The sequence below is a fragment of the Perca fluviatilis genome, chromosome 11 (genome assembly GCF_010015445.1).
Source record: "Perca fluviatilis chromosome 11, GENO_Pfluv_1.0, whole genome shotgun sequence".
NCBI classification, from domain to species: domain Eukaryota; kingdom Metazoa; phylum Chordata; class Actinopteri; order Perciformes; family Percidae; genus Perca; species Perca fluviatilis.
In genome coordinates this window covers 36,709,252-36,737,147 of record NC_053122.1, presented here as the reverse complement: position 1 = coordinate 36,737,147, position 27,896 = coordinate 36,709,252, and the positions used below count along the sequence as shown (strand labels likewise).

The 27,896-nt window shown below is 37.3% G+C and overlaps 2 protein-coding genes across 15 annotated transcripts in view; one reads left to right on the top strand and one right to left on the bottom strand.

Moving 5' to 3' along the window:
• The first annotated feature begins 11 nt into the window (after window positions 1-11).
• LOC120567714 (GTPase IMAP family member 7-like) lies at window positions 12-27,039 on the top strand. Its single transcript, XM_039814683.1, has 5 exons — window positions 12-176; window positions 20,776-20,823; window positions 22,755-22,865; window positions 25,349-25,998; window positions 27,025-27,039. The coding sequence occupies exons 1-5, from the start codon at window positions 155-157 to the stop codon at window positions 27,037-27,039; spliced, it is 846 nt and encodes a 281-aa protein (XP_039670617.1). The 5' UTR covers window positions 12-154.
• The window catches only part of LOC120568504 (rho GTPase-activating protein 12-like), an 86,736-nt gene continuing 85,175 nt past the window's right edge, over window positions 26,336-27,896 (bottom strand). For all 14 annotated transcript variants that reach the window (XM_039816062.1, XM_039816064.1, XM_039816067.1 and 11 more), the window contains one exon: window positions 26,336-27,856. In XM_039816062.1, coding sequence (XP_039671996.1) covers window positions 27,682-27,856 — 175 coding nt within the window. In that variant the 3' untranslated portion in view covers window positions 26,336-27,681. The remainder of the gene's footprint in view (window positions 27,857-27,896) is intronic.

Below are 27,896 nucleotides of genomic sequence, written 5' to 3'. Positions count from 1 at the left end.
GATGTGAAGGGGTGAAGAGGTGAAGGGGTTAAACTGGAGGTAACACGAGCTTCCAGTTTCCTGCAGGATCCGGTTACCTGCAGGTGAATCTGAAAGTCGATCAAACTGAAAGGGAAGTTGCATCAAAAGGAGAAACAAAGCTTCATCAGACGCGATGCAAGAACGTGAAGAATCCGGTGAGTCTCATTTGTTCTACACGCTTTAACGTGTGTGTGTGTGTGTGTGTGTGTGTGTGTGTGTGTGTGTGCATATGTGGTTTATGGAGACATTTCGTATGAATACACGCCACACTATGGGGACATTTTGTATTAACGGGACAGGGTCAGAGTCCTCATAATTCAGACAATGTAGAAGTGTTTCTATAGGCATAGAAAGCTAGAATTCAAAATTTCAGCAAAAGTCTCCATAGTTCACATTTATCTGAATTTGTGTATAAGCTGTGTATCGACACAGCGCCCCTGTAGGTTGGTCTTGGTATTGCACCCCCTCATTAATAATTCACACAATGTGTAAAATTCACAGCTTTTGATTGGCTGTCAGCCGGACGGTCCCCATAATAATGTGTTTTATCAGAAAAGATGTGTATTCTACAATTAACAATACAGTATCATGCTGAGCCAGCACATTGTCACCTGCACCTGCATGTGTGAAGAGTGGAGATGCAAGAGGTAAGACTCAAAACACACTGCTACATTTCTTCTCCAGAAACTTAGCAAACTTTATGTTGATGTTGGTCTCTAGGTCTCAGGTCTTTTACCTGCAATTGATAACTAACACTATTAGTTTAGCTAACGCTAGCTAATGCTAACGCTAGCTAACGCTAGCTAAAGCTAACGCTAGCTAATGCTAACGCTTGCTTAGTTTGGACAGTGTTTATCTCGGGTAAATGTTTCTAGTTGGAAAGTTTGTGTTTAACACAAAACTATAATCTTAAACTAACAGCCTGGGCAAGGATTTCATATGAGTTAACCCTCTGAGACCCACTATGATTTCAGCTAGCATTACTGTCTTTCAGAGGCTGTAGTGGGCCCAATATTTAATGTAGCATGAAGATAGTTCTCTCATATGAAACTAGCTAGACAACCTAATGCATTCATTGGTGCATTAGGTACTGCACTATGTCATGACAGATTGTCAGGAAGAGGGATAAATAATGCTCCAAAGTTTTATTTTTTTGAGGGAGAAACCGGCATGTCTTACTAGTAAGGCAAGGCAAGTTTATTTGTGTTGCTTATTTACTTGTTTGGTACATTTCCTATACAGGCTGTACTTTTAAAGACAAAGTCAACCATAAATATGTCTGCAATAAGTTAGGTAACAAACTGACTGTTCAAATGTTAAGATTTTATTTCTCTATCTTTACTAAAGTGAGAATTGTCTTCAGCATGTCTGTAGTGAGGCCACAGAGAGTGAAGATTAGACCTAAGGAAGAGGCAGCAAACTCAATTTTAGTAGTTGTAGTAGTAGTTATTGTTGTGGTGGTGATTTATTTATTCATTCAGCATAATGTGATTCTTTCATTTCATTCTACTTTTACATTTTGTAATTCTATTTTTTTGCCTTTCAGTGTTGATGCAGCAAAAGAGGATGACTCCTTAGGGAGACTTGTCAATGACGACAATATAGAACCAAACAGCAGAATTAGGACAATCACTGTTGAAGGACAGCCTCATCTCTGTTTGCTTGCCATCAAGGACATCAGGCCAGGGGAAGAGATCACCTACAATGATGACTGGCCATGGAGATCAAAGGTACAGAAAGAAATTTGTTACAGAGATGTTTAGATTGTTTGAGTGCAAATCACTCTCTCAGCAAAGAAGTTGGATTGTGAACTCTCTGTTATCTTTAACACACAGTTGTTGAATTATTTGTGCATTTCAGCTTGACCTACACTTAATTTTCATTTAATGAAAGTGACGTTTGACTCCTGTCTGTAATGCAGTGCAGTTAGTGCAGTGGCCCAGCCCATGAGGTAGTGCTCTTTTTCCCCACAATTTATCCCCACCAAATTACAAAATTTGTTTGTTGATAGGCACTAGTAATAAGTAAACAAACACAAACCAAATTTCAGAAATAACTAATCCAACATTCCTGTTAACATTAGCGTTAAATTAATTTGTTTTTGGCGATTGAAATGAGCCAACTCTGTGTTAGAGCAGTCTAAACACTATTACGCAGCAGTTTTCCTCTTTGACCAGTGTAAGTCTTTCACTTTCTCCAATGTATAAAACAAGGGGAGCAGTGGGCAGTACTCGTTACTTCTTAAAAAAGTAATCCGTTACTTTACTTAGTAACTGCCTATGGAAAGTAACTTTTTATGTTACACGTTACTTTTACGTTACTTGTAAAAGCATACGTCTCTGGCAGAGACTGAAGTTAATCATACAAAAACTATCTTGACCATAAAGCCAATCTCTGGTTTATTAGTGAAGTGTCTGAAGCAGGGGCGTAGGCAGAAATAGTATTTTGGCCGGGCCAGTACAAAAGTGAGTGGGCCATATTCAAAAGACAAAGTAGCAAAAAGGACTAACTGAAAAACGATTTTACCTTCCAACATATATTGCATTACAACAGCAATAATAGTACTGTCTACAATATGCTCAACCAACAAAACTCAGTTTAAAAAGTTTGTACACAAAAATATAGATAAAAACCTGTAGATTGTAACATATTCAGGCTAAGATATATTTGCACCGGCAGAACCAGCAGCATTGGCTCTGCACAGCACTGTTATAAAATGAACCATTTTATTGCACAAAGTGGCAACTAAACATGAACCCAAACAGCAGAGAAGGCGTTACTGCATAGACATAGAATAGCCTACATCAGACAGAAATCGCACATGGAACAATGCAACAACATTGTTGCTTCAGGACTATATGGTCAGATCATGAGCAGCTACCAGCAGTAAAAGAAAATCAAAGACTGAAAACTTCCAGCCAAGCATTGTTTAAATTATGAAAGATATAATGAAAAGTGGTCAGCAAAGCGCCAAATCTTAGACAAGTGTATCGAGTCCACGGTAGTGAGAGGATCAAAGAAAACTCAAAACGACGTCACTCACAGATAAGTTCTCTTATGTGGGCAAAACACAAACGCGTTTCAGATAGAAGCCATCATCAGTGTTAATCATTTCTTACTAAATAGGAACGTCACTAGGTTAGGTTACTTAATTAATAACACAAGAAGCAAGAAAGACATTTTACTTAAAGTTACCTCTGTGAGGGCCATATAGCACTCAAACACACTCCTCTCTGGCTGATGAGGGCTATCAGCTCCACTGGGGACATATCTGCACATGCTGCAGAAGAGCTTGTCCTTATTTCCACTGTATTCCATCAAAGAAAACTGTCCATACCACTTTAAAGAGAAGCCATTGTTGTCGCGGTAACTTTTAACAGTACATTGCTTAACACATCCATGGTACATTGTCTAAAGCCAGCTAGCTAACGTTAGCTGCTGAAGGCTGTTGCTGTTGTTACCGTAGCAACCAACTACGTTCCGAAGGCGTTTGATGTACGGTAATTGTTTGATTGTATGGTTTAAACAGTTTTGTTTTAATCAGAAGAAAATACACATTAAACACACACAACTAGCTAGTTCTGTTATTATTGCTTTTTTTCATTTGAATATTTTTCATAACAAAACGTATTTTGATCAAACTTGGCTGGACGGGCCAGTGAGTAAAGTGGGCGGGCCAGTGCTGCCCTGGCCCATTACTGCCTACGCGCCTGGTCTGAACTACACTACAGACTAAATTCTCTACTCACAGAGTGACGGCTGATTCATTATGAACGAGTACAGCACAGGTTGAACGCACATCGGCAGGTCATCGGCATTACACAGTGTTATTGTATGTAATGTCTGTATTGACTTGACGTAGACCCATGCAGCCTTTTTTTTGGAAGTCCTTGCGTGTCCAGGCGACCAAGACAAGTCCACAGCGGTCCGCTGCGTGTAGCCTAGTATATGTATGAGCCCATCTCCACCGCATCCATCTGTGAGGTTGTCAATATACAAGTATAAGATATGATATTGTATATAAGACATACAAGTGTGACTGATGTTAGGGGATTGTAGTGATGGAGTTTAATGTTTCAGAGTGAAGAAAACATTTCCTGGCTTTCCTGACAGGCTGTGTAACACAGCTGAAACATTAAAGATCTCCAAGAGCGAGTTATTTGACTGAGGCAGAGAGTCACCATGCACCTCAAATATGTTAAACAGGTGACTTAATGTCCATGGAATGTTGTTATGGTCATCAGATTTTTTTCAGTTGTTAAACAGTTTCGACAGGATATTGGAGGGTACAGATACAACTCCTCAATATGTCTAAAGTGGTCATTTATATAGAAACTCTGGGGACAGTGTTTTTAGATACTGTAACTTCATAGTAAGATTATTCAAAATGGATTTTCAGGGATAAATGTTGTACATACACAGTCTTCAGTGTGTATATACTAGTCAGGTGTATACACTTTAAAGACTGTGTATGGATACTGTTAAGTTTTGTATTGATGTGTATGCAAAGATTTATTTTTACTCTCACTGTCATCATTACACTACATTACCATCTCATTTATATCATTATTTAATTATCATTTATATCTTTACTTTATTACGTAATTGTATTGTTAGCTTTAAAGATATCAGTTACTTCACTCATTTGTTGTCCAGTCACTTGTGCAACAATGTCATGGTGCTGTACTGACTCAATTTCTCCTGTATAGATAATTGTGATGTTACCTCACTTAATCTACAAGCACAATCTTGTTATGTGTGGTTATTTAATGATATTTTTTTCATTTGTCTACACAAGATTTCAACTGAGACAGAGGGTCAAGCAGCCGTTTTGATTGGATACTGTTGAGGTGCGTATGTCAAGATACATTTTTCACCTCACTATCATGATTTCCCTACATTATCATCTCATCAATATAATACATACTTCTTAGTACACAATTGTATTATTAGCTCAAGATATCAATAACTATTGTCATTGGTTCAACAATGGATGCCACTGTGCTGTACAGAATTCATGTGAATGATATTGAACAGGTGACTTAATTTTGAATGTTGGAATTGACATCTAATCTTTTCAGTAGCAAAGCAGTTTTTACTAGATGATATTTCACGGTTTCGATACACAGTCTTCAGTTTACATGTATTGTTCAGGTGTATACACTATGAGAACTGTACATTGATACCATGTTTTTTATTGGTGTGCATGTCAAGATAAATTTTCACTACATTATTATCTTATCACAATCAACTATAATTTTGTTAGTTCATAATTTTATTGTTAGCTTTTAAGATATCAGTAACTATAGTCATTTGTTTAACACTGGATGTCACTGTGCTGAACTGACTCAATTTCTGTGAATGGCTGTACAAATATTCATGTGAACATACTGTATACCTGAAGCCTTATCTTACTCCTGTCTAGATAATTACGTTGTTACCTCACTCCATATCAACAAGCATAATCTTACTGTGCCTTACTGGTTAATTAATGATAATTTCTCCCTTTTTTCTACACAAGATTTCAACTGAGGCAGAGGGTTACCATGCGGTCTTGGCATCTGATAGCCTCAAAGATGTTGAAAAGGTGACTTAATCTCTATTTAATGTTGATATTGACATCAGATCTTTTTGGTTGCAAAGACGTTTCACTAGATGCTGATATTTGAGGGAGTGGTATGGATACACAGTCCTCAATGTACATGTACTGGTCAGTTGTGGACACTTTGAGGACAGTGTATTTGGACATTATCCCTCCATAGTAAGATTATTGTTAAATGTGACTCTGAATATATGCTGTTAGGTATTTAGTATTATTAGTAGTATCAGCATTTCTCTATAATTTTAGAGCCACAAAAATGTAAGTGGAAAAAATCACTTAAATTCTGTGTTTAAATCAATACTTTTAAAAACCCAGGCTATTTTTTATCATCCCTGTGTGGATATGGTTTATCAAATTTAATTGACAGTGACATTAACAGAAGACCAATTCAAATGGAATTCCATGAAATAATGTGTACTCACAAGAGAAAGGAGTTAGGTATTGCAATAGAAACTAAACTGATAACTTCTTATGTTTTTAGCCATAATACAACAAAATTATTAACAATTTGTGTTAAAACACATTTTAATTTCATTATTGTATGTGTTCACATACGTAAATGAGACAGTAATGTAGTGTAATGATAGTGTAAAAATTCATCTTTGCATACACACCGATACAAAACTTAACAGTATCCATACACAGTCCTTACAGTGTATACACCTGACCAGTACATACACACAAAGGACTGTTTATGTATAACATTTATCACTGAAAATCCAATTCTCAATAATCTTACCATAAATAGATTATTTGATCCACTTGAAATTGTTATGCATCTAATATTACAAGGATATACTAAAGTTAAAAAACCAAGATTCAATGGAACCAAATAATTTATAACTTGTCTGTTCAATAAAACACTTAACATTATCCATACACAGTCCTTATAGTGAATACACCTGACCAGTACAAACACACAAAGGACTGTTTCTGTATATACAGTCCTTAGAATGTCTTTAACCTTTTTACAAACATATAAAACTCAAGAATATGTTTGTTAAACGTACCTGATTAATGTTGTCTGAGCAATATTCAGGTATTACAAGTGTCATGTCTGGACAGAACAGGACAGGGGACTTGACAGGAGAATCTTTCTCACCAAATAGCTTTATATAAGTATAAGGACTGTATATACAGAAACAGTCCTTTGTGTGTTTGTACTGGTCAGGTGTATACACTATAAGGACTGTGTATGGATACTGTTCAGTGTTTTATTGAACTTACAAGTTATACATTTCTTGGTTCCCTTGAAACTTGGTTTCTCACCTTTAGTATATCCTTGTAATATTAGATGCATAACAATTTCAAGTGGTTCAAAGAATCTACTTATGGTAAGATTATTGAGAAATGGATTTTCAGGGCTAAATGGTATACAGAAACAGTCCTTAGTGTTTAGTTATATGTACATGTTATTCAGTGTGTTATGCAAAGATGAATTTTTACACTACTATCATTATTGCACTACATTACTGTCTCATTTATATCAGTATCTTTACCGCAATACGTAATTGTATTGTTAGCTTTTAGGATATCAGTAACTATAGTCATTTGTTTAACACTGGATGTCACTGTGCTTGAACTGACTCAATTTCTGTGAATGGCTGTACAAATATTCATTTGAACATACTGTATACCTGAAGCCTTATCTTACTCCTGTCTAGATAATTACGTTGTTACCTCACTCCATATCAACAAGCATAATTTTGTTGTGCCTTACTGGTTAATTAATGATAATTTCTCCCTTTTTCTACACAAGATTTCAACTGAGGCAGAGGGTTACCATGCGGTCTTGGCATCTGATAGCCTCAAAGATGTTGAAAAGGTGACTTAATCTCTATTTAATGTTGATATTGACATCAGATCTTTTTGGTTGCAAAGACGTTTCACTAGATGCTGATATTTGAGGGAGTGGTATGGATACACAGTCCTCAATGTACATGTACTGGTCAGTTGTGGACACTTTGAGGACAGTGTATTTGGACATTATCCCTCCATAGTAAGATTATTGTTAAATGTGACTCTGAATATATGCTGTTAGGTATTTAGTATTATTAGTAGTATCAGCATTTCTCTATAATTTTAGAGCCACAAAAATGTAAGTGGAAAAAATCACTTAAATTCTGTGTTTAAATCAATACTTTTAAAAACCCAGGCTATTTTTTATCATCCCTGTGTGGATATGGTTTATCAAATTTAATTGACAGTGACATTAACAGAAGACCAATTCAAATGGAATTCCATGAAATAATGTGTACTCACAAGAGAAAGGAGTTAGGTATTGCAATAGAAACTAAACTGATAACTTCTTATGTTTTTAGCCATAATACAACAAAATTATTAACAATTTGTGTTAAAACACATTTTAATTTCATTATTGTATGTGTTCATATACATAAATGAGACAGTAATGTAGTGTAATGATGATAGTGTAAAAATTCATCTTTGCATACACACCAAAACAAAACAGTATCCATACACAGTCCTTACAGTGTATACACCTGACCAGTACATACACACAAAGGACTTTTTATGTATAACATTTATCCCTGAACATCCATTTCTCAATAATCTTACCATAAATAGATTCTTTGATCCACTTGAAATTGTTATGCATCTAATATTACAATAATATACTACTAAGGTAGAAACCAAGATTCAATGGAACCAAATAATTTATAACTTGTCTGTTCAATAAAACACTTAACAGTATCCATACACAGTCCTTATAGTGCATACACCTGACCGCAGTACAAACACACAAAGGACTGTTTCTGTATATACAGTCATTAGAATGTCTTTAACCTTTTTACAAAACATATAAAACTCAAGAATATTTTTGTTTAACGTACCTGATTAATGTTGTCTGAGCAATATTCAGGTATTACAAGTGTCATGTCTGGACAGAACAGGACAGTGGACTTGACAGGAGAATCTTTCTCACCAAATAGCTTTATATAAGTATAAGGACTGTACATACAGAAAAAGTCCTTTGTGTGTTTGTACTTGGTCAGGTGTATACACGATAAGGACTGTGTATGGATACTGTTCAGTGTTTTATTGAACTTACAAGTTATACATTTATTTGGTTCCCTTGAAACTTGGTTTCTCACCTTTAGTATATCCTTGTAATATTAGATGCATAACAATTCCAAGTGGTTCAAAGAATCTAGTTATGGTAAGATTATTGAGAAATGGATTTTCAGGGCTAAATGTTATACAGAAACAGTCCTTAGTGTGTATGTACTACATGTATTGATATTATTATGCAAAGATGAATTTTTACACTCACTATCATCATTGCACTACATTACTGTCTCATTTATATCAGTATCTTTACCTTAGTACGTAATTGTATTGTTAGCTTTTAGGATATCAGTAACTATAGTCATTTGTTTAACACTGGATGTCACTGTGCTGAACTGACTAAATTTCTGTGAATGGCTGTACAAATATTCATTTGAACATACTGTATACCTGAAGCCTTATCTTACTCCTGTCTAGATAATTACGTTGTTACCTCACTCCATATCAACAAGCATAATTTTGTTGTGCCTTACTGGTTAATTAATGATAATTTCTCCCTTTTTCTACACAAGATTTCAACTGAGGCAGAGGGTTACCATGCGGTCTTGGCATCTGACAGCCTCAAAGATGTTGAAAAGGTGACTTAATCTCTATTTAATGTTGACATTGACATCAGATATTTTTGGTTGCAAAGACGTTTCACTAGATGCTGATATTTCAGGGAGTGGTATGGATACACAGTCCTCAGTGTACATGTACTGGTCAGTTGTGGACAGTTTGAGGACAGTGTATTTGGACATTATCCCTCCATAGTAAGATTATTGTTAAATGTGACTCTGAATATATGCTGTTAGGTATTTAGCATTATTAGTAGTATCAGCATTTCTCTATAATATTAGAGCCACAAAGATTTAAGTGGAAAAAAATCACTTAAATTCTGTGTTTAAATCAATACTTTTAAAAAACCCAGGCTATTTTTTATCATCCCTGTGTGGATGTGGTTTATCAAATTTAATTGACAGTGACATTAACAGAAGACCAGTTCAAATGGAATTCCATGAAATAATGTGTAATCACAAGAGAAAGGAGTTAGGTATTGCAATAGAAACTAAACTGATAGCTTCTTATGTTTTTAGCCATAATACAACAAAATTATTAACAATTTGTGTTAAAACACATTTTAATTTCATTATTGTATGTGTTCACATACGTAAATGAGACAGTAATGTAGTGTAATGATAGTGTAAAAATTCATCTTTGCATACACACCGATACAAAACTTAACAGTATCCATACACAGTCCTTACAGTGTATACACCTGACCAGTACATACACACAAAGGACTTTTTATGTATAACATTTATCCCTGAACATCCATTTCTCAATAATCTTACCATAAATAGATTCTTTGATCCACTTGAAATTGTTATGCATCTAATATTACAATAATATACTAAAGGTGAAAAACCAAGTTTCAAGGGAACCAAATCATTTATAACTTGTCTGTTCAATAAAACACTTAACAGTATCCATACACAGTCCTTATAGTGCATACACCTGACCAGTACAAACACACAAAGGACTGTTTCTGTATATACAGTCATCAGAATGTCTTTAACCTTTTCACAAAAACATATAACTCAAGAATATTTTTGTTAAACGTGCCTGATTAATGTTGTCTGAGCAATTTTCAGGTATTACAAGTGTCATGTCTGGACAGAACAGGACAGGGGACTTGACAGGAGAATCTTTCTCACCAAATAGCTTTATATAAGTATAAGGACTGTATATACAGAAACAGTCCTTTGTGTGTTTGTACTGGTCAGGTGTATACGCTATAAGGACTGTGTATGGATACTGTTCAGTGTTTTATTGAACTTACAAATTATACATTTCTTGGTTCCCTTGAAACTTGGTTTCTCACCTTTAGTATATCCTTGTAATATTAGATGCATAACAATTTCAAGTGGTTCAAAGAATCTAGTTATGGTAAGATTATTGAGAAATGGATTTTCAGGGCTAAATGGTATACAGAAACAGTCCTTAGTGTGTATGTACTACATGTATTGATGTGTATGCAAAGATGAATTTTTACACTCACTATCATCATTGCACTACATTACTGTCTCATTTATATCAGTATCTTTACCTTAGTACGTAATTGTATTGTTAGCTTTTAGGATATCAGTAACTATAGTCATTTGTTTAACACTGGATGTCACTGTGCTGAACTGACTAAATTTCTGTGAATGGCTGTACAAATATTCATTTGAACATACTGTATACCTAAAGCCTTATCTTACTCCTGTCTAGATAATTACGTTGTTACCTCACTCCATATCAACAAGCATAATTTTGTTGTGCCTTACTGGTTAATTAATGATAATTTCTCCCTTTTTCTACACAAGATTTCAACTGAGGCAGAGGGTTACCATGCGGTCTTGGCATCTGACAGCCTCAAAGATGTTGAAAAGGTGACTTAATCTCTATTTAATGTTGACATTGACATCAGATATTTTTGGTTGCAAAGACGTTTCACTAGATGCTGATATTTCAGGGAGTGGTATGGATACACAGTCCTCAGTGTACATGTAATGGTCAGTTGTGGACAGTTTGAGGACAGTGTATTTGGACATTATCCCTCCATAGTAAGATTATTGTTAAATGTGACTCTGAATATATGCTGTTATGTATTTAGCATTATTAGTAGTATCAGCATTTCTCTATAATTTTAGAGCCACAAAGATTTAAGTGTGGAAAAAATCACTTAAATTCTGTGTTTAAATCAATACTTTTTAAAACAACCCAGGCTATTTTTATCATCCCTGTTTGGATGTGGTTTATCAAATTCAATTGACAGTGACATTAACAGAAGACCAGTTCAAATGGAATTCCATGAAATAATGTGTAATCACAAGAGAAAGGAGTTAGGTATTGCAATAGAAACTAAACTGATAGCTTCTTATGTTTTTAGCCATAATACAACAAAATGATTAACAATTTGTGTTAAAACACATTTTAATTTCATTATTGTATGTGTTCACATACGTAAATGAGACAGTAATGTAGTGTAATGATGATAGTGTAAAAATTCATCTTTGCATACACACCGATACAAAACTTAACAGTATCCATACACAGTCCTTACAGTGTATACACCTGACCAGTACATACACACAAAGGACTTTTTATGTATAACATTTATCCCTGAAAATCCATTTCTCAATAATCTTACCATAAATAGATTCTTTGATCCACTTGAAATTGTTATGCATCTAATATTACAATAATATACTAAAGGTGAAAAACCAAGTTTCAAGGGAACCAAATCATTTATAACTTGTCTGTTCAATAAAACACTTAACAGTATCCATACACAGTCCTTATAGTGCATACACCTGACCAGTACAAACACACAAAGGACTGTTTCTGTACATACAGTCATCAGAATGTCTTTAACCTTTTCACAAAAACATATAACTCAAGAATATTTATGTTAAACGTGCCTGATTAATGTTGTCTGAGCAATTTTCAGGTATTACAAGTGTCATGTCTGGACAGAACAGGACAGGGGACTTGACAGGAGAATCTTTCTCACCAAATAGCTTTATATAAGTATAAGGACTGTATATACAGAAACAGTCCTTTGTGTGTTTGTACTGGTCAGGTGTATACACTATAAGGACTGTGTATGGATACTGTTCAGTGTTTTATTGAACTTACAAGTTATACATTTCTTGGTCCCCTTTAAACTTGGTTTCTCACCTTTAGTATATCCTTGTAATATTAGATGCATAACAATTTCAAGTGGTTCAAAGAATCTACTTATGGTAAGATTATTGAGAAATGGATTTTCAGGGCTAAATGGTATACAGAAACAGTCCTTAGTGTGTATGTACTACATGTATTGGTGTGTATGCAAAGATGAATTTTTACACTCACTATCATTATTGCACTACATTACTGTCTCATTTATATCAGTATCTTTACCTTAGTACGTAATTGTATTGTTAGCTTTTAGGATATCAGTAACTATAGTCATTTGTTTAACACTGGATGTCACTGTGTTGAACTGACTCAATTTCTGTGAATGGCTGTACAAATATTCATTTGAACATACTGTATACCTGAAGCCTTATCTTACTCCTGTCTAGATAATTACGTTGTTACCTCACTCCATATCAACAAGCATAATTTTGTTGTGCCTTACTGGTTAATTAATGATAATTTCTCCCTTTTTCTACACAAGATTTCAACTGAGGCAGAGGGTTACCAAGCGGTCTTGGCATCTGACAGCCTCAAAGATGTTGAAAAGGTGACTTAATCTCTATTTAATGTTGACATTGACATCAGATATTTTTGGTTGCAAAGACGTTTCACTAGATGCTGATATTTCAGGGAGTGGTATGGATACACAGTCCTCAGTGTACATGTAATGGTCAGTTGTGGACAGTTTGAGGACAGTGTATTTGGACATTATCCCTCCATAGTAAGATTATTGTTAAATGTGACTCTGAATATATGCTGTTATGTATTTAGCATTATTAGTAGTATCAGCATTTCTCTATAATTTTAGAGCCACAAAGATTTAAGTGGGAAAAAATCACTTAAATTCTGTTTAAATCAATACTTTTAAAAAACCCAGGCTATTTTTTATCATCCCTGTTTGGATGTGGTTTATCAAATTCAATTGACAGTGACATTAACAGAAGACCAGTTCAAATGGAATTCCATGAAATAATGTGTAATCACAAGAGAAAGGAGTTAGGTATTGCAATAGAAACTAAACTGATAGCTTCTTATGTTTTTAGCCATAATACAACAAAATGATTAACAATTTGTGTTAAAACACATTTTAATTTCATTATTGTATGTGTTCACATACGTAAATGAGACAGTAATGTAGTGTAATGATGATAGTGTAAAAATTCATCTTTGCAACACACCGATACAAAACTTAACAGTATCCATACACAGTCACTTACACCTGTGTATACACTGACCAGTACATACACACAAAGGACTTTTTTGTATACATTTATCCCTGAAAATCCATTTCTCAATAATCTTACCATAAATAGATTCTTTGATCCACTTGAAATTGTTATGCATCTAATATTACAATAATATACTAAAGGTGAAAAACCAAGTTTCAAGGGAACCAAATCATTTATAACTTGTCTGTTCAATAAAACACTTAACAGTATCCATACACAGTCCTTATAGTGCATACACCTGACCAGTACAAACACACAAAGGACTGTTTCTGTACATACAGTCATCAGAATGTCTTTAACCTTTTCACAAAAACATATAACTCAAGAATATTTATTAATACGTGCCTGATTAATGTTGTCTGAGCAATTTTCAGGTATTACAAGTGTCATGTCTGGACAGAACAGGACAGGGGACTTGACAGGAGAATCTTTCTCACCAAATAGCTTTATATAAGTATAAGGACTGTATATACAGAAACAGTCCTTTGTGTGTTTGTACTGGTCAGGTGTATACACTATAAGGACTGTGTATGGATACTGTTCAGTGTTTTATTGAACTTACAAATTATACATTTCTTGGTTCCCTTGAAACTTGTTTTCTCACCTTTAGTATATCCTTGTAATATTAGATGCATAACAATTTCAAGTGGTTCAAAGAATCTAGTTATGGTAAGATTTTTGAGAAATGGATTTTCAGGGTTAAATGGTATACAGAAACAGTCCTTAGTGTGTATGTACTGGTCAGGTGTATACACTAGGACTGTGTATGGATTCTGTTAAGTTTTGTATTGGTGTGTACGCAAAGATGAATTTTACACTCACTATCGTCATTGCATTACATTACTATCTCATTTATATCAGTATATTTACCTTAGTAGGTAATTGTATTGTTAGCTTTCAAGATATCAGTAACTTCAGTCATTTGTTCTCCAGTCATTTGTCCGATAATGGATGTCACGATGCTGCAGTGAATTCATTTCTGTGAATGGCTGAACACATTTTATGTTTACATGTTGTATACTTGAGCCCATGTCTTTCTCTGAAATAGATCATTGTGTTGTGCCTTACTGGTTATTTAATTATTTTTTCCAATTTTCTACACATGATTTCAACTTACGACAGAGGATCATCATGGTACCGTGATAATCTGACAGCTTTAAAGATGTTGAAAAGGTGACTTAATCTTATTTAATTTTGATATTGACATCAGATCTTTTTGGTTGGCAAAGCAGTTTTTACCAGATGTTGATATTTGAGTAGGGAGTTATGGATACACAGTCCTCAGTGTACATGTACTGGTCAGTTGTAGACACTTTGAGGACAGTGTATTTGGACATTATCCCTCCATAGTAAGATTATTGAAAAATGTATATATGCTGTTAGTATTTAGTATTATTAGTAGTATCAGCATTTCTCTATAATATTAGTTCCACAAAAATTTAAGTGGAAAAAAATCACTTCAATTCTGTTTAAATCAATACTTTTAAAAAACCCAGGCTATTTTTTATCATCCCTGTGTGGATGTGGTTTATCAAATTTAATTGACAGTGACATTAACAGAAGACCAGTTCAAATGGAATTCCATGAAACAATGTGTAATCACAAGAGAAAGGAGTTAGGTATTGCAATAGAAACTAAACTGATAGCTTCTTATGTTTTTAGCCATAATACAAAAAAATGATTAACAATTTGTGTTAAAAAGTTTTTTTTTTATTGCATTATTGTATGTGTTCATATAAGTAAATGAGACAGTAATGTAGTGTTATGATGATAGTATAAAAATTCATCTTTGCATACACACCAATACAAAACTTAACAGTATCCATACACAGTCCTTAAAGTGTATACACCTGACCAGTACATACACACAAAGGACTGTTTATGTATAACATTTATCCCTGAAAATCCATTTCTCAATAATCTTACCATAAATAGATTCTTTGATCCACTTGAAATTGTTATGCATCTAATATTACAAGGATATACTAAAGGTGAAAAACCAAGTTTCAAGGGAACCAAATAATTTATAACTTGTCTGTTCAATAAAACACTTAACAGTATCCATACACAGTCCTTATAGTGAATACACCTGACCAGTACAAACACACAAAGGATTGTTTTTGTATACACAGTCCTTATATATATATATATATATATATATATATATATATATATATATATATATATATATATATATATATATATATATATATATATATATACATATAAATAAAGATGAATTTTTACACTCACTATCATCATTGCACTACATTACCATCTCATTTATATCAATATATTTACCTTAGTACGTAATTGTATTGTTAGCTTTCAAGATATCAGTAACTTCACTCATTTGTTGTCCAGTCATTTGTCATATAATGGATGTCACGATGCTGCACTGACTTAATTTCTGTGAATGGCTGAAGACATTTTTATGTTTACATACTGTATACTTGAGCCCTTTATCTTAAATAGACAATTGTGTTGTGCCTTACTTGTTATTTAATGACTTTATTTCCAATTTTGTACACAAGATTTCAACCAAGTCAGAGGATCACCATGCCACTGTGATATCTGACAGATACAAATGTATAACGCAATCTCTAATTCACTGTTTTTGTCATAAAAACTGTAAATATGATGTGGTTTCCTCAGTAATTCCAAGCTTGGAAAAATGTGCCGTGTGCAATGGACCCTATTCTGCCTTGAGATGGATTAGTATTAGATTTTCACGTTATTTTTTTGTGTGCATATTATGAAGTAATTTAGATAGATTTTCAGGATGAAATACATTTTACATATCTCACAAAGTTTGACATAAAGAGCAGCCCAGAAAACAAGCACTCATAAAAACGCACTATGCTACCTTAAACATAAAAGAATGATCCCAGTGAGATCCATGCAGTTAGTTTTACACATTTTAAATATGGCAAGAGAGAGCATTAGCATTTGATCACTACATGGTATTTTCCAGTACAAGTACCGACAGATGGGAAATCAAGAGGAGAAAAAGTCAGATTTTAAGTTGTCGATTTAGTAGGTAACAACATTTCTGTGCATAGGTGTTAACTCTAGGCATGTAGATTTCCACTGACTTGACCGAATATGTTTTATCACTTTGTAGTGTCTCCTGGAAATTGCCCTGAGAGACAGGATCAACCAATGCAACAGAAAAGGCAGTGGTCCCCAAAAGATGTTGCAGCTATGATGAGACATTTTTAAAAAGCACAGTGTCAACGGAAAACTGGCCACAAGAATTGAATGCCAGCAGTGCAAGAACGCTGAACACCCTGCTCTTGATAGGCAGTCACTTCAAAACATCAGAGACTTTGTAAGAAATCGGGGCAAAACTCTGAAGAAGAAAAGCCGCCAATAAAGTGTTATGTTGCCGTTATGATGCAATTATGTTGTAGTTCTTTGTTGTTCTTAAAAAGGGGCAAGTTTCCTCTGATGAAAATAGCACCTTTTTCACTGACTGATGTAATTTGTCTCTATGTATAAGCTGTCTTTTACAAGGTCATACTGGATGTAGATTACCAGTCATATCGCACAAATAGCATTGTATTTAAAGAGACCACTACACTTTAAAGTGGTCATTTTACTGTATCAGCAATGTCATTGCTGCATGTGTACCGTATTAAATACAATTTGTATTAGCAATGACTTTGAAGTTTAATCACTCATGCCCTCAAATGGGCAAAAGACATAAAGCAGACAAAAAAAGTGGTTGCATACATTGACCTATCTATATCTATATAAATATAAAAAGAGAGAGAGGCTCTTATATAGAGAGTTATATTGTCTGTTAAAATCTGTCCTCATATGTTAGGTGTGTCCTTTTAATGCACAGTGCCTTCACTTAAGTGTATGTGTTTGGACATGTTCCATTTAATCATGATTGACCCTTTAATGCACTTCAGTGACAGTTTTGTGTGTTGTATAGCTACTGTCCTCACAAATTGGGTTAGTCCTTATAATTTCGATTTGTGTCAGGGGCGGGGCTTATGCACCTAATTAACTTCTGTCCTCATAATTAGGCATGTTGTCAGGTTGTTACATTTTCAGTTGTGTTGTGTGTATTCAATATTTGAAGTGGAATTTGTGTTGTATGGCTTAAAACAGATTTTTTGATATTAACCACATCTTTGTGAAGCAAGTGGAAAGGGGAGCCCCTCTAATGTAGCAAAAAACCTGTTTGGGCAGCAGTGTCCCTTCAGTACACAAAAACCCGTATGTGTGTGTGTGTGTGTGTGTGTGTGTGTGTGTGTGTGTGTGTGTGTGTGTGTGTTATACACCCTATGACTTAGAGTTAAAATGTGGAGGTCTCTCTGCCCGCCGAGGAGCGCCCACACCCAGAAAGTGACAGCCACGATGGAGGAAACATTTGACTCATTTCTTTAAAACCGATTTTAAAAGAAGTATTTTGTTCATCAGGGAAGATAAAACAGACTTTCATTGGACTGTTATTTTGATACGATTCATCTGAAATAGGTAATGTTCAAACTAGATAGAAAATATATACACTTTTTTTTAAGGCTATATATACTTTTGCATAAATTATGCTGTAACATTAAATTCATCCTGGTATGAAACATAACCTTAATGTGTCCTTTATCATTCAGCAACAATTAATTACAACGCATCGGACTGATTCTGTTAAACATCGGAGGCAGTTTATAGAAGTCACCCATATTATGGAGTTAGAATCATGCCAAAACCACACACACACACACACACACACACACACACACACACACACACACACACACACACACACACACACACACACACGTGTTTTGCTCACGCCCAACGATTCACAAACAAACTCAGTGTGGTTTAAAAATACAAAACATCATTCACAAACTAATGCATTTTGTTCTGCAAATAAGAAACCTACCTATCAAACAAATACAGTATGTTTTACACATACAAAGAAACCTATTTCTTCAATGACAAAAAATATCCTGCAAGTACAAACTAAAATCTTTCAAGTACAAAAAAAATCTTTCAAGTACATAAAAAAATCCTTCAAGTACAAAACAAATTCTACAAGTACGAAAAACTGTCATGTGACTTTTGGCACTAATTTTCCACCTTGCTGATCCACACACAAATGCAGGTAAATTTTCTAACAAATGTCCTGTAATTCACACTCCACAACAGCAGGTGGCGCTGTTAAGTCAATTTAAGCCTACCAGGACCATAGATATATACACGCGGATTTTTTTAAACGTTATTACGGTGCATAACTTACTGGAACAAAGCTGAGCAACGTGTTGTTGCTGGTGACAAAACCACTGATTATATAGATATATATTGAAGCGATGCTGGCGTTAAAGACCTGCTGATCGTTGTCTGATTCTCTGAAATGAATGCTGGCATTGCATTGTGGGAAATCGGCTTTGCATGCGCCCAACTCTGATCATATGTGTTCTGTCTTACAGCATACTGTAATATTTCACCAGTAATAAGACCAAAATAATATTATTAAAATAAAGAAATGCATACTATGATAATATCTACATATATGTTGCTAGATGTAGTATTATAGTTTAATACTATAAACTACTTAGGAAGCAGCGACTGTATTGCAGTTGTTAGGTTAGGTGAAGCCGGGTAACTGAAAGAGATCCAGGCCATGTTGATCTTGCTTCGTAGTAGCCTACAGGCTGCCGGTCTCACAGAATTCCATGAAATGAACACGGCCCCTTAACTCAATATCTGTGGCAGTTTCACAGATTCGCCGAAAATTCTGTGACGGGCCCACGGATGCGATGCCTATGTAGGTCAATGACATCATCATGCGTGGTCTTACGGATTACACTTCGATCAAACGTTTTATTGTTAGCACTACAGTACAAAGCTGGATACAGCTTTGATATTATTGGAATTTTTAGCCCAATAACCGCTGTTTTAATCAACATTTCTTCACCAGATCTTATCATGGTTTAATTGTATTTCTTTTAATGTTATTATTTCGGTCTATTTCGGCCAGGGAAGCTGCTTTGTTGTTTATGATATTTTTAAACTGTAATACTACATCTAGCAACATATATGTAGATATTATCATAGTATGCATTTCTTTATTTTAATAATATTATTTTGGTCTTATTACTGGTGAAATATTACAGTATGCTGTAAGACAGAACAGATATGATCAGAGTTGGGCGCATGCAAAGCCGATTTCCCACAATGCAATGCCAGCATTCATTTCAGAGAATCAGACAACGATCAGCAGGTCTTTAACGCCAGCATCGCTTCAATATACATCTATATAATCAGTGGTTTTGTCACCAGCAACAACACGTTGCTCAGCTTTGTTCCAGTAAGTTATGCACCGTAATAACGTTTAAAAAAATCCGCGTGTATATATCTATGGTCCTGGTAGGCTTAAATTGACTTAACAGCGCCACCTGCTGTTGTGGAGTGTGAATTACAGGACATTTGTTAGAAAATTTACCTGCATTTGTGTGTGGATCAGCAAGGTGGAAAATTAGTGCCAAAAGTCACATGACAGTTTTTCGTACTTGTAGAATTTGTTTTGTACCTGTAGGATTTTTTTTTTTTTGTACTTGAAGGATTTTTTTTTTCGTACTTGTAGAATTTGTTTTGTACTTGAAGGATTTTAGTTTGTACTTGCAGAATATTTTTTGTCATTGAAGAAATAGGTTTCTTTGTATGTGTAAAACATACTGTATTTGTTTGATAGGTAGGTTTCTTATTTGCAGAACAAAATGCATTAGTTTGTGAATGATGTTTTGTATTTGCAAACCACACAGTTTGTTTGTGAATCGTTGGGCGTGAGCAAAACACGTTTGTGTGTGTGTGTGTGTGTGTGTGTGTGTGTGTGTGTGTGTGTGTGTGTGTGTGTGTGTGTGTGTGTGTGTGTGTGTGTGTGTGTGTGTGTGTGTGGTTTTGGCATGATTCTAACTCCATACCACCTTTACACGCGTCCTCCTGATGGGACTCTGTTTTCTGACTGTGCATCAAATGAACAATTTAGCCTGCTGTCATTGGCATGATGATTTTACATCTTCCTTCCTTCCGTTTTAGTTTCCTGTATACAGCAGATACCTGATTCTCTCTCTCTCTCTCTCTCTCTCTCTCTCTCTCTCTCTAAATGAACAGAAGCAGGAAGGAGAAGGAGAAGAAGAAGTATGGATAAACCTGAAAACAGTATGAAACCTTCCATCACAACTAACACACATCCAGTTCTACCTAAGAAAGACAAAAAAGTCCAGGGTGCTCAGGAAATTCAATCTGATGTTTGAAGGTGCTCTTTGGGGTCGGGAATTCAATTAAGCGTAGAAAAAAAGGAAAATCCAAGGCACTCTTCTTCAAAATTATTTAAAAATTCTTTATTTCACTGGCTATTTCATAATCAAAAATTTAAAAAAGACATAGGGAGAAGCAACCCACGCTATTATGAAATAGCCAGTAAAATAAAGGCTTTTTAAATCATTTTGAAGAAGAGTGCCTTGGATTTTCCTTTTTTTCTATCCAGTTCTACCTGTTGGCATCCTGCAACAACAGCAGGACAACAAGAGCACTGACGCATTCAGGGGTCACAGTCAACTTTGACATTTTCAGCTTTATTTTTTTCCATGCAGGGCAATGGGTTTTACAGCAAGGCATAGGGTACAATAGATGGAAACAACATAGACATACAGTACTAAAGGAGACAGGAGTGCTGTGATTGACTTTCCCGTTTTCCAGGGTATAAAGCCTCAAAAACATCTTAAGAAAGCAACAGAATGACCCAAGAAATACCAATTCACACAATAAAGTGCACAGTGACCAGACATGTTGCCAACATCGCTGCCATCATAACACAATTTTCCACATCAGCGGCATAGACATCATCATCGACACAAACCACATCATATCGTCAACTCAACTCCTAGAGATGGAACGGTTCAAGTAAAAAACTGAACCGTTTGTTCCGCTGGTCTCGGTACCAGGCAGGCATGTATCGGTTGGTTCATTTTAGCCTTCCAGATTTCAGTCAAAAAAGCAGAAAAAAAAACTTCAAATGAAGTTACTGGGTGGAAAAATCCTTGGTCCGTAGTCAGTGTTGTAATGTAACAAAGTACAAATACTTCACTACTGTACTAAAGTAGAATTTTCACGTATCTGTACTTTACTTTGTTATTTATATTTCTAGAAACTTTTACTTTTACTGCACTACATTACCTCTATAAAAAACAACCATAGGCCAAAACTAAAGAAGAGGAGGAGGAGGAGGAGGAGGAAGCATCATGACTGATAGGGTCATGGAAGCACCTGCTGCAGGCTCTGCCGCCATGGTAACAGACGATGACCACCCGGACGGCAGTGGTGATGAAGATAACGTTACACGCCTTTGGCCATAAAGTTCATAATCAACATTTTCTTTAACTTTTACTTCTAATACTTAAGTACATTTAATATCAGAAAATGACTTTTGATACTTAAGTACAGTAAATATCAGATACTTTAAGACTTTTACTCAAGTAATATTCTAAAAGGAGACTTTAACTTCTACCAAAGTCATTTTCTGGTAACATACGTGTACTTTTACTCAAGTATTGTTTTGAAGTACTTTATACCAGACTGTCCGTAGTGAAACCAAGTGCAGCCATCAGTCAGCGTCTCGGTCTGCTCTTAGAGAATGGAACGGATTTAGGGTTACCTGACAGCGACAGGATAAAAGTGGAGAATAAAGCGGCAACTGTGCAAGCACTGTCGCTTGGCTAATGCTCGCAGCAATACTTCCAAAATGAGGGCACATTTACGGAGACATCATCCAGTGTGTCCGCTGTTAAAAAGTTAAAACGGACTCAAAATAGCACGTGTAAAATAGGATCACGAGGCTCTAGTCAACAAGAACCGGAGATTGACATTGATGGTCATCTATCAGAGAAACCAATATTGGTTTTATACGTTCAGTTTTGTTCGGATGATTCCAACAGTTTACCATAAACTGGGAGTCATTCATATTTTCTGTCATGATGTTTCTCATTGTGAATTCTGGTTTATATGTCTGTAGCTTCAATCATTATATTTCCTTCAAGTTCAAAACAAGCAGCTGGCTGAATAAAGCCAGTCTTTTCTTCTCTGTGTTCCAGTGTCGGAGGTGAGACTGGTTGTTGTTGGGAGGACTGGGTCAGGGAAGAGCTCCAGTGGAAACACCATACTGGGAGGACCAACCTTCACTGCAGACGTCAGCCGTCTGTCCGGTAAGACAAACGCAGAAAAAAAATGAACTTCCTTCTACTAGACGATTGGTTTTCCAGTGCGATTGTCTCGCTGACCACGGGAAGTCATGGACTGGTACGGCAATAAGGGCCGGGACACCGTGTCTTTAGGCTGATTTATAGCACTACATAGGCTCAACTCAGAGTTACCAAGCCACTACCTAGCCGACCAATCACAGTTGTTGTGGTCCGCGTCGTTGCAACGATAAGTCAAGTTTCTACATAGGTGCTTGGGAGTGCTCGTGCACCGCAACGACGTCACTCTCTATTGAGTGCTCCCATGACATTGACACTCCACTGGACGTTCAGACAGATTACTGGAAGTTCTGGCCGGCTGTCGGCGTTCATTTGGCAAATTCAAACTAGTCTCGAGTATTTTGCTTATCCCTCCTGTTGTCCTCGAGTTAGAAATTTGGGTTTGTTTCAACCTAATTGTCCAAAAATATATAAAAATAGCGGTGGTGGTTCCGTACAAAACTCTTCACAAGTAAACTAAGGGCGTTTTCACACCTGAAAGTCCGGACCAAGGTTCATGTTTTTGTTACATTGTAACATTTGATCCGGTAAGTTTTGGTTTCACACTGCAGTTATGCAAGCGCACTAAAGATCTCTACGTGACAAAACTACGTCCTGCCGTCATCACGTACGTGAGCTGCGTCTCCAGATACTGAGAACTGATTGGTCTGTAGACGGGCTTCCCCGTCCTCTCGTCTCCTCTCTCTGGGTCGGAGGTTTTTCAACTGACTCCTGCTCTCTCCTACTGACTGCTGCTCCCCCCTACTGACTGCTGCTCTCTCCTACTGACTGCTGCTCCCCCCTACTGACTGCTGCTCCCCCCTACTGACTGCTGCTCCCCCTACTGACTGCTGCTCCCCTACTGACTGCTGCTCTCTCCTACTGACTGCTGCCCCCCTACTGACTGCTGCTCTCTCCTACGACTGCTGCTCTCTCCTACTGACTGCTGCTCCCCCCTACTGACTGCTGCTCCCCCCTACTGACTGCTGCTCTCTCCTACTGACTGCTGTTCTCTCCTACTGACTGCTGCTCCCCCCTACTGACTGCTGCTCCCCCCTACTGACTGCTGCTCCCCCCTACTGACCGCGGCTCTTTTTGTTTGGTTGTGATGTTGAGAAGCAACACGGGAACTTTCTTTCTGCATCATTTATTCAGAGACAAACTGAAACCTTCACTGTACATTTACAACCACTTAAGGTCATACAACCTTTTTTTTTACTTTCAATTGACCTCACTACAGCTCAAATATTCTAATAGACCAGTTTTTCCTGAAACAAATGATGTACATTGATTGACTATAGACAACTGGGTTGATGTTTTACAAGCTTTGTTAGAAAATACAACCAGACAGAAAAGGAATTGTAAAAATGGCCTTAGGTTCCTGGACGTTAACAGGTAAACTGCTGATGTATTCTCAGCTCTGATAGCCGACAGCTGTCTGCTCCGAGCACATTCACCGTCACACACTCTCTCATGTACAGGCTAAGCACCGAGCTGTTCCCCGGTCTTATAACCCAACGAGAGTCTGCCAGAGCTTCTTGTATTTGGTCCGAAAGTCCAAACCATCCAAAAAATGCTTTCACAATATAAACGAACCGGTTTGGTCCGGACCAAGACCACCTCTTTTTATCAGACCAAAATTTGGTCTTTTGATCCGGACCGTGGTCCGGGGGAGGTTTCACTCCTGCAATTTTGGTTCGGATCAAACTGAAAAGTCCGAAAGTCCGGACCAAACGAGGTAGCTTTGAAAACACCCTAAATGATCAGTTTACTACTTTCATTGAATTTGGGTGTTTTATCCAATTTTATAGCATTTGAAGAAAATAATTGTTAAAAGGTTTAAAAAGTGACACGTTGGAAAGAAAAATTGACTAAGACATCGGAAAAGTGACAAAAACACTGGGAAAAGCGACAAAAGTGTCTTACGGTTTTCATTTTTAAATTTGAGCCAGAAAAACATAACGTTTGGTAACCCTTTACTTGAAGGTAGCTACAGTACATAAGAGTGACATGACACATGAACCCTGACCATAACTTGTCATGACAAAAACTGAATGACAATGATAAGAAGCGTTATGTCATAAACGTTTATGACTTTTTTATAATGTTTATGACACGTTCATGTCACTCTTATGTAGATACCTTCAAGTAAAGTGTAACCAAAAGTTGCATTGTCGACAGGAAGACAAACAAGGGTTACATTCGGTGCTGCTGGCAGTAATGCCAAACTAATATTCTAACAGCAACGAAATAAATCTGTAAATTTTCCATCAGTCATTCAAACTACTACTAGCAGCTTAGCACGTGTTAGCATGTTAGCATCTGCTGCTACTACTCAGAGGATGTGTTGAGGCGTTGGAGAGTTCAGTACACCGTTTTAGCGCTGAAGCTACTCTGATTCAGACTGTAATACAAAGCCCACGTTGAGTAACTCTGTTTTCTCTCCTCAGTCACTAAACAGTGCCGTAAGCAGACCGGTGAGGTGTGCAACAGGCAGGTGACCATCGTCGACACCCCCGGCCTCTTCGACACCTCGCAGGAGGACGAACATGTAAAGCGAGAGGTCGCCAAATGCATCAACATGTCGGCGCCGGGGCCCCACGCCATCCTGCTGGTCATCAAGCTGGGGCCTTTCACGGCAGAGGAGCGAGACGCCGTCGGGAAGGTGGAGGAGATCTTTGGAGAGGATGCCTGGAAGTACACCATCGTCCTCTTCACATACGGAGACCGGGTCACGTCGGACTTCACGCAGCTGGTGGAGAAGGCCGGGCCCGAGCTGCAGACGATCCTGGAGAAGGTGGAGAACCGGTACCACGTCTTCAACAACCTCAAAGCCAACGATCGCGGACAGGTGCTGGGCCTGCTGGAGAAGGTGGAGGAGATGGTCGGTGCCAACGGAGGACGGTTTTACTCCAACTACACCTACGAGGAGGTGTCCAAGATGCTGCTCAAGAGAGAGGAGGAGCTCAGAGAGTTCTACGACAAGAAACTGGAGGAAAGTATCAGATGTGTGGAGTCAAAGTACGAGAAGAAGCTGAGCAGAGATGCACAGATTCAATGCCAGGAGAAAAAAAAGAGAAAAAACACGGCTGAAGGAGGGGTAGGAGATTTTTTTTTTTTCCACCTCCCTGTGAGGGGGGTTTTTTTTTTTCACCCACACAACCCCACTCATTGCCTTCCACCTCCATTTCACCCCCCCCCCACCCCCCCACCCCCCCAACCCCCACGCCTCCTCATCTGGACTATAATATATAACAGCTTGTTCAGTTGGTTTTAAATGATGGGCTTTAAGTGAGTTTAATACTGGAAATACATGCAGAAAACTCAACATGTGTGATCAGAACTCGAATCCTGGCGGTGTCACATCCTTGATCTCTACACTGAAAAAACATGAAACCACTGTAGCGTAAAAGCATAAAAACATAAAGAATATCTCCTTTGGAAATCTCTCTTATTAGAGGTCTTTATTCCAGTTTGATAAAGCAGACAGTCACTCTCCAAAGTTTACATTCAACCATCTTTCATTCACCTGAGACGCAGGTAAAGCTCCACATCCCCAGTTCATAACTTTTATTTCATCTGTCGGTTACACAATGATCACGGAATAGTGATTTCTCCCTCGTATCATATCGTTTAACATTCCAGGCATACATACATACTTTTTATTTACCATTTGTACAATAAAGTCATTAAATCCATTCATCCATCCACCTCACCCACATCACGCGCATTAAACACTGTACACGTATCAACGGAGTCATGATTAAAGGCCGCCTGCCTTCACTTTTAATATCCACGAGTCGAGGAAAGACAGAGCAGAGTACCGTTTGCTTCTTTCAAGTTCTGACTGCTGCGAGCTGATTTGTTCTTAACGCCGAATGGAGAAGGTGACGTGCAGATATATATATATTACAGGCTGAAACCGCTTTATGTGTTCAGAGGACCCTGGTCCGGTATTTCAGGAATTACAGGAAGAAAAGGAAGGAGAAGTATTCGGAGGGAGATGGAAAGAGGTAGAAGGGGAGCAAAATATTTACATTAATAAAGAGAAGGTGAAAGGGAGAGCGGTATGGAAAGGACAGAAAATGGTCAAAGAATCATCCCTCCTTCTACTTACTTCTCTTAGCGTCTAAACATCTAAAGCCAAGCACAGTAGTTTGGTTACTTCTGTTGGTTCAACCAGTGTAGTTCATACAGGAGTGATGAGTCTTTACAGGGTCATATACAGTAGGTACATATAGGACATACAGTACAGTACATTGTCCAACCTCCAATACTGACGCTTCCTCTGGAACAGAGGCTACTGAGGCCCACTCTTCTTCTGCTGCTGCTGCTGCTGCTGCTGCTTTGGTCTCAGGGAGTCTGTGCAGTAGCAGAGGCTTGTCTGGAACTGTGTATTAGTTTTAGGAATCCAGTGTAGGAACAGGACAATGTCGCCTTTGCAGTAAAGGGGCACAAATGCAGCTGCAGGAGGAAAAATGAGATGCTGAAAAAGTGCAAAGGGTCTAAACGTGTTTTGTTTGCTAGTTAGTGACCTCTACGTTTTGGTTCTGGACTTATTGGAGTGGCTTTGGTCCGGAGGTCGTACGAATGGAGAAGCCAGAGACCGCGGGTTGGTTTGAGATGAAGAGAAGCTGGCCCGGGCCGGACCAGGCCAAGCCAAGCCAGGCCAGGCCAGGCCGGGCCGTCTTTGGCAGGGCCATGCTGGGTTAGGAAGAGCTCTGCGTTTGGGAGGGAGAGAGAGTGGAAGAAGAAAAAAAGGCTCATCCTCCGGCATCTCTTTCTACCTGCCGAAAATGTTCTCGTACTCCAGCAGTATGAGCTCCACTATCTGGTTCTGGTAGACCATGTGGACCGCAATGTTCCAGGTCTCCATTTCAGGCCGCAGCAGCGTGGGGCCGAACACGATGGCCACGCTCTGGGTGGTCATCCGGTTCTCCTCCCCGTGGTCGATCACCCTGGGGGAACAAGGCAGAGGTAGACACAGTGGCTCTCCAG

What these genes read in the sequence shown, in the direction of transcription:
- LOC120567714 (XM_039814683.1), top strand. Translation starts at nt 155, where the DNA reads ATGCAAGAACGTGAAGAATCCG. An exon ending in GCAAGAACGTGAAGAATCCG is followed by an intron (nt 177 to 20,775) that starts GTGAGTCTCATT and finishes CTAAATGAACAG; the next exon opens with AAGCAGGAAGGAGAAGGAGA. An exon ending in TATGGATAAACCTGAAAACA is followed by an intron (nt 20,824 to 22,754) that starts GTATGAAACCTT and finishes TCTGTGTTCCAG; the next exon opens with TGTCGGAGGTGAGACTGGTT.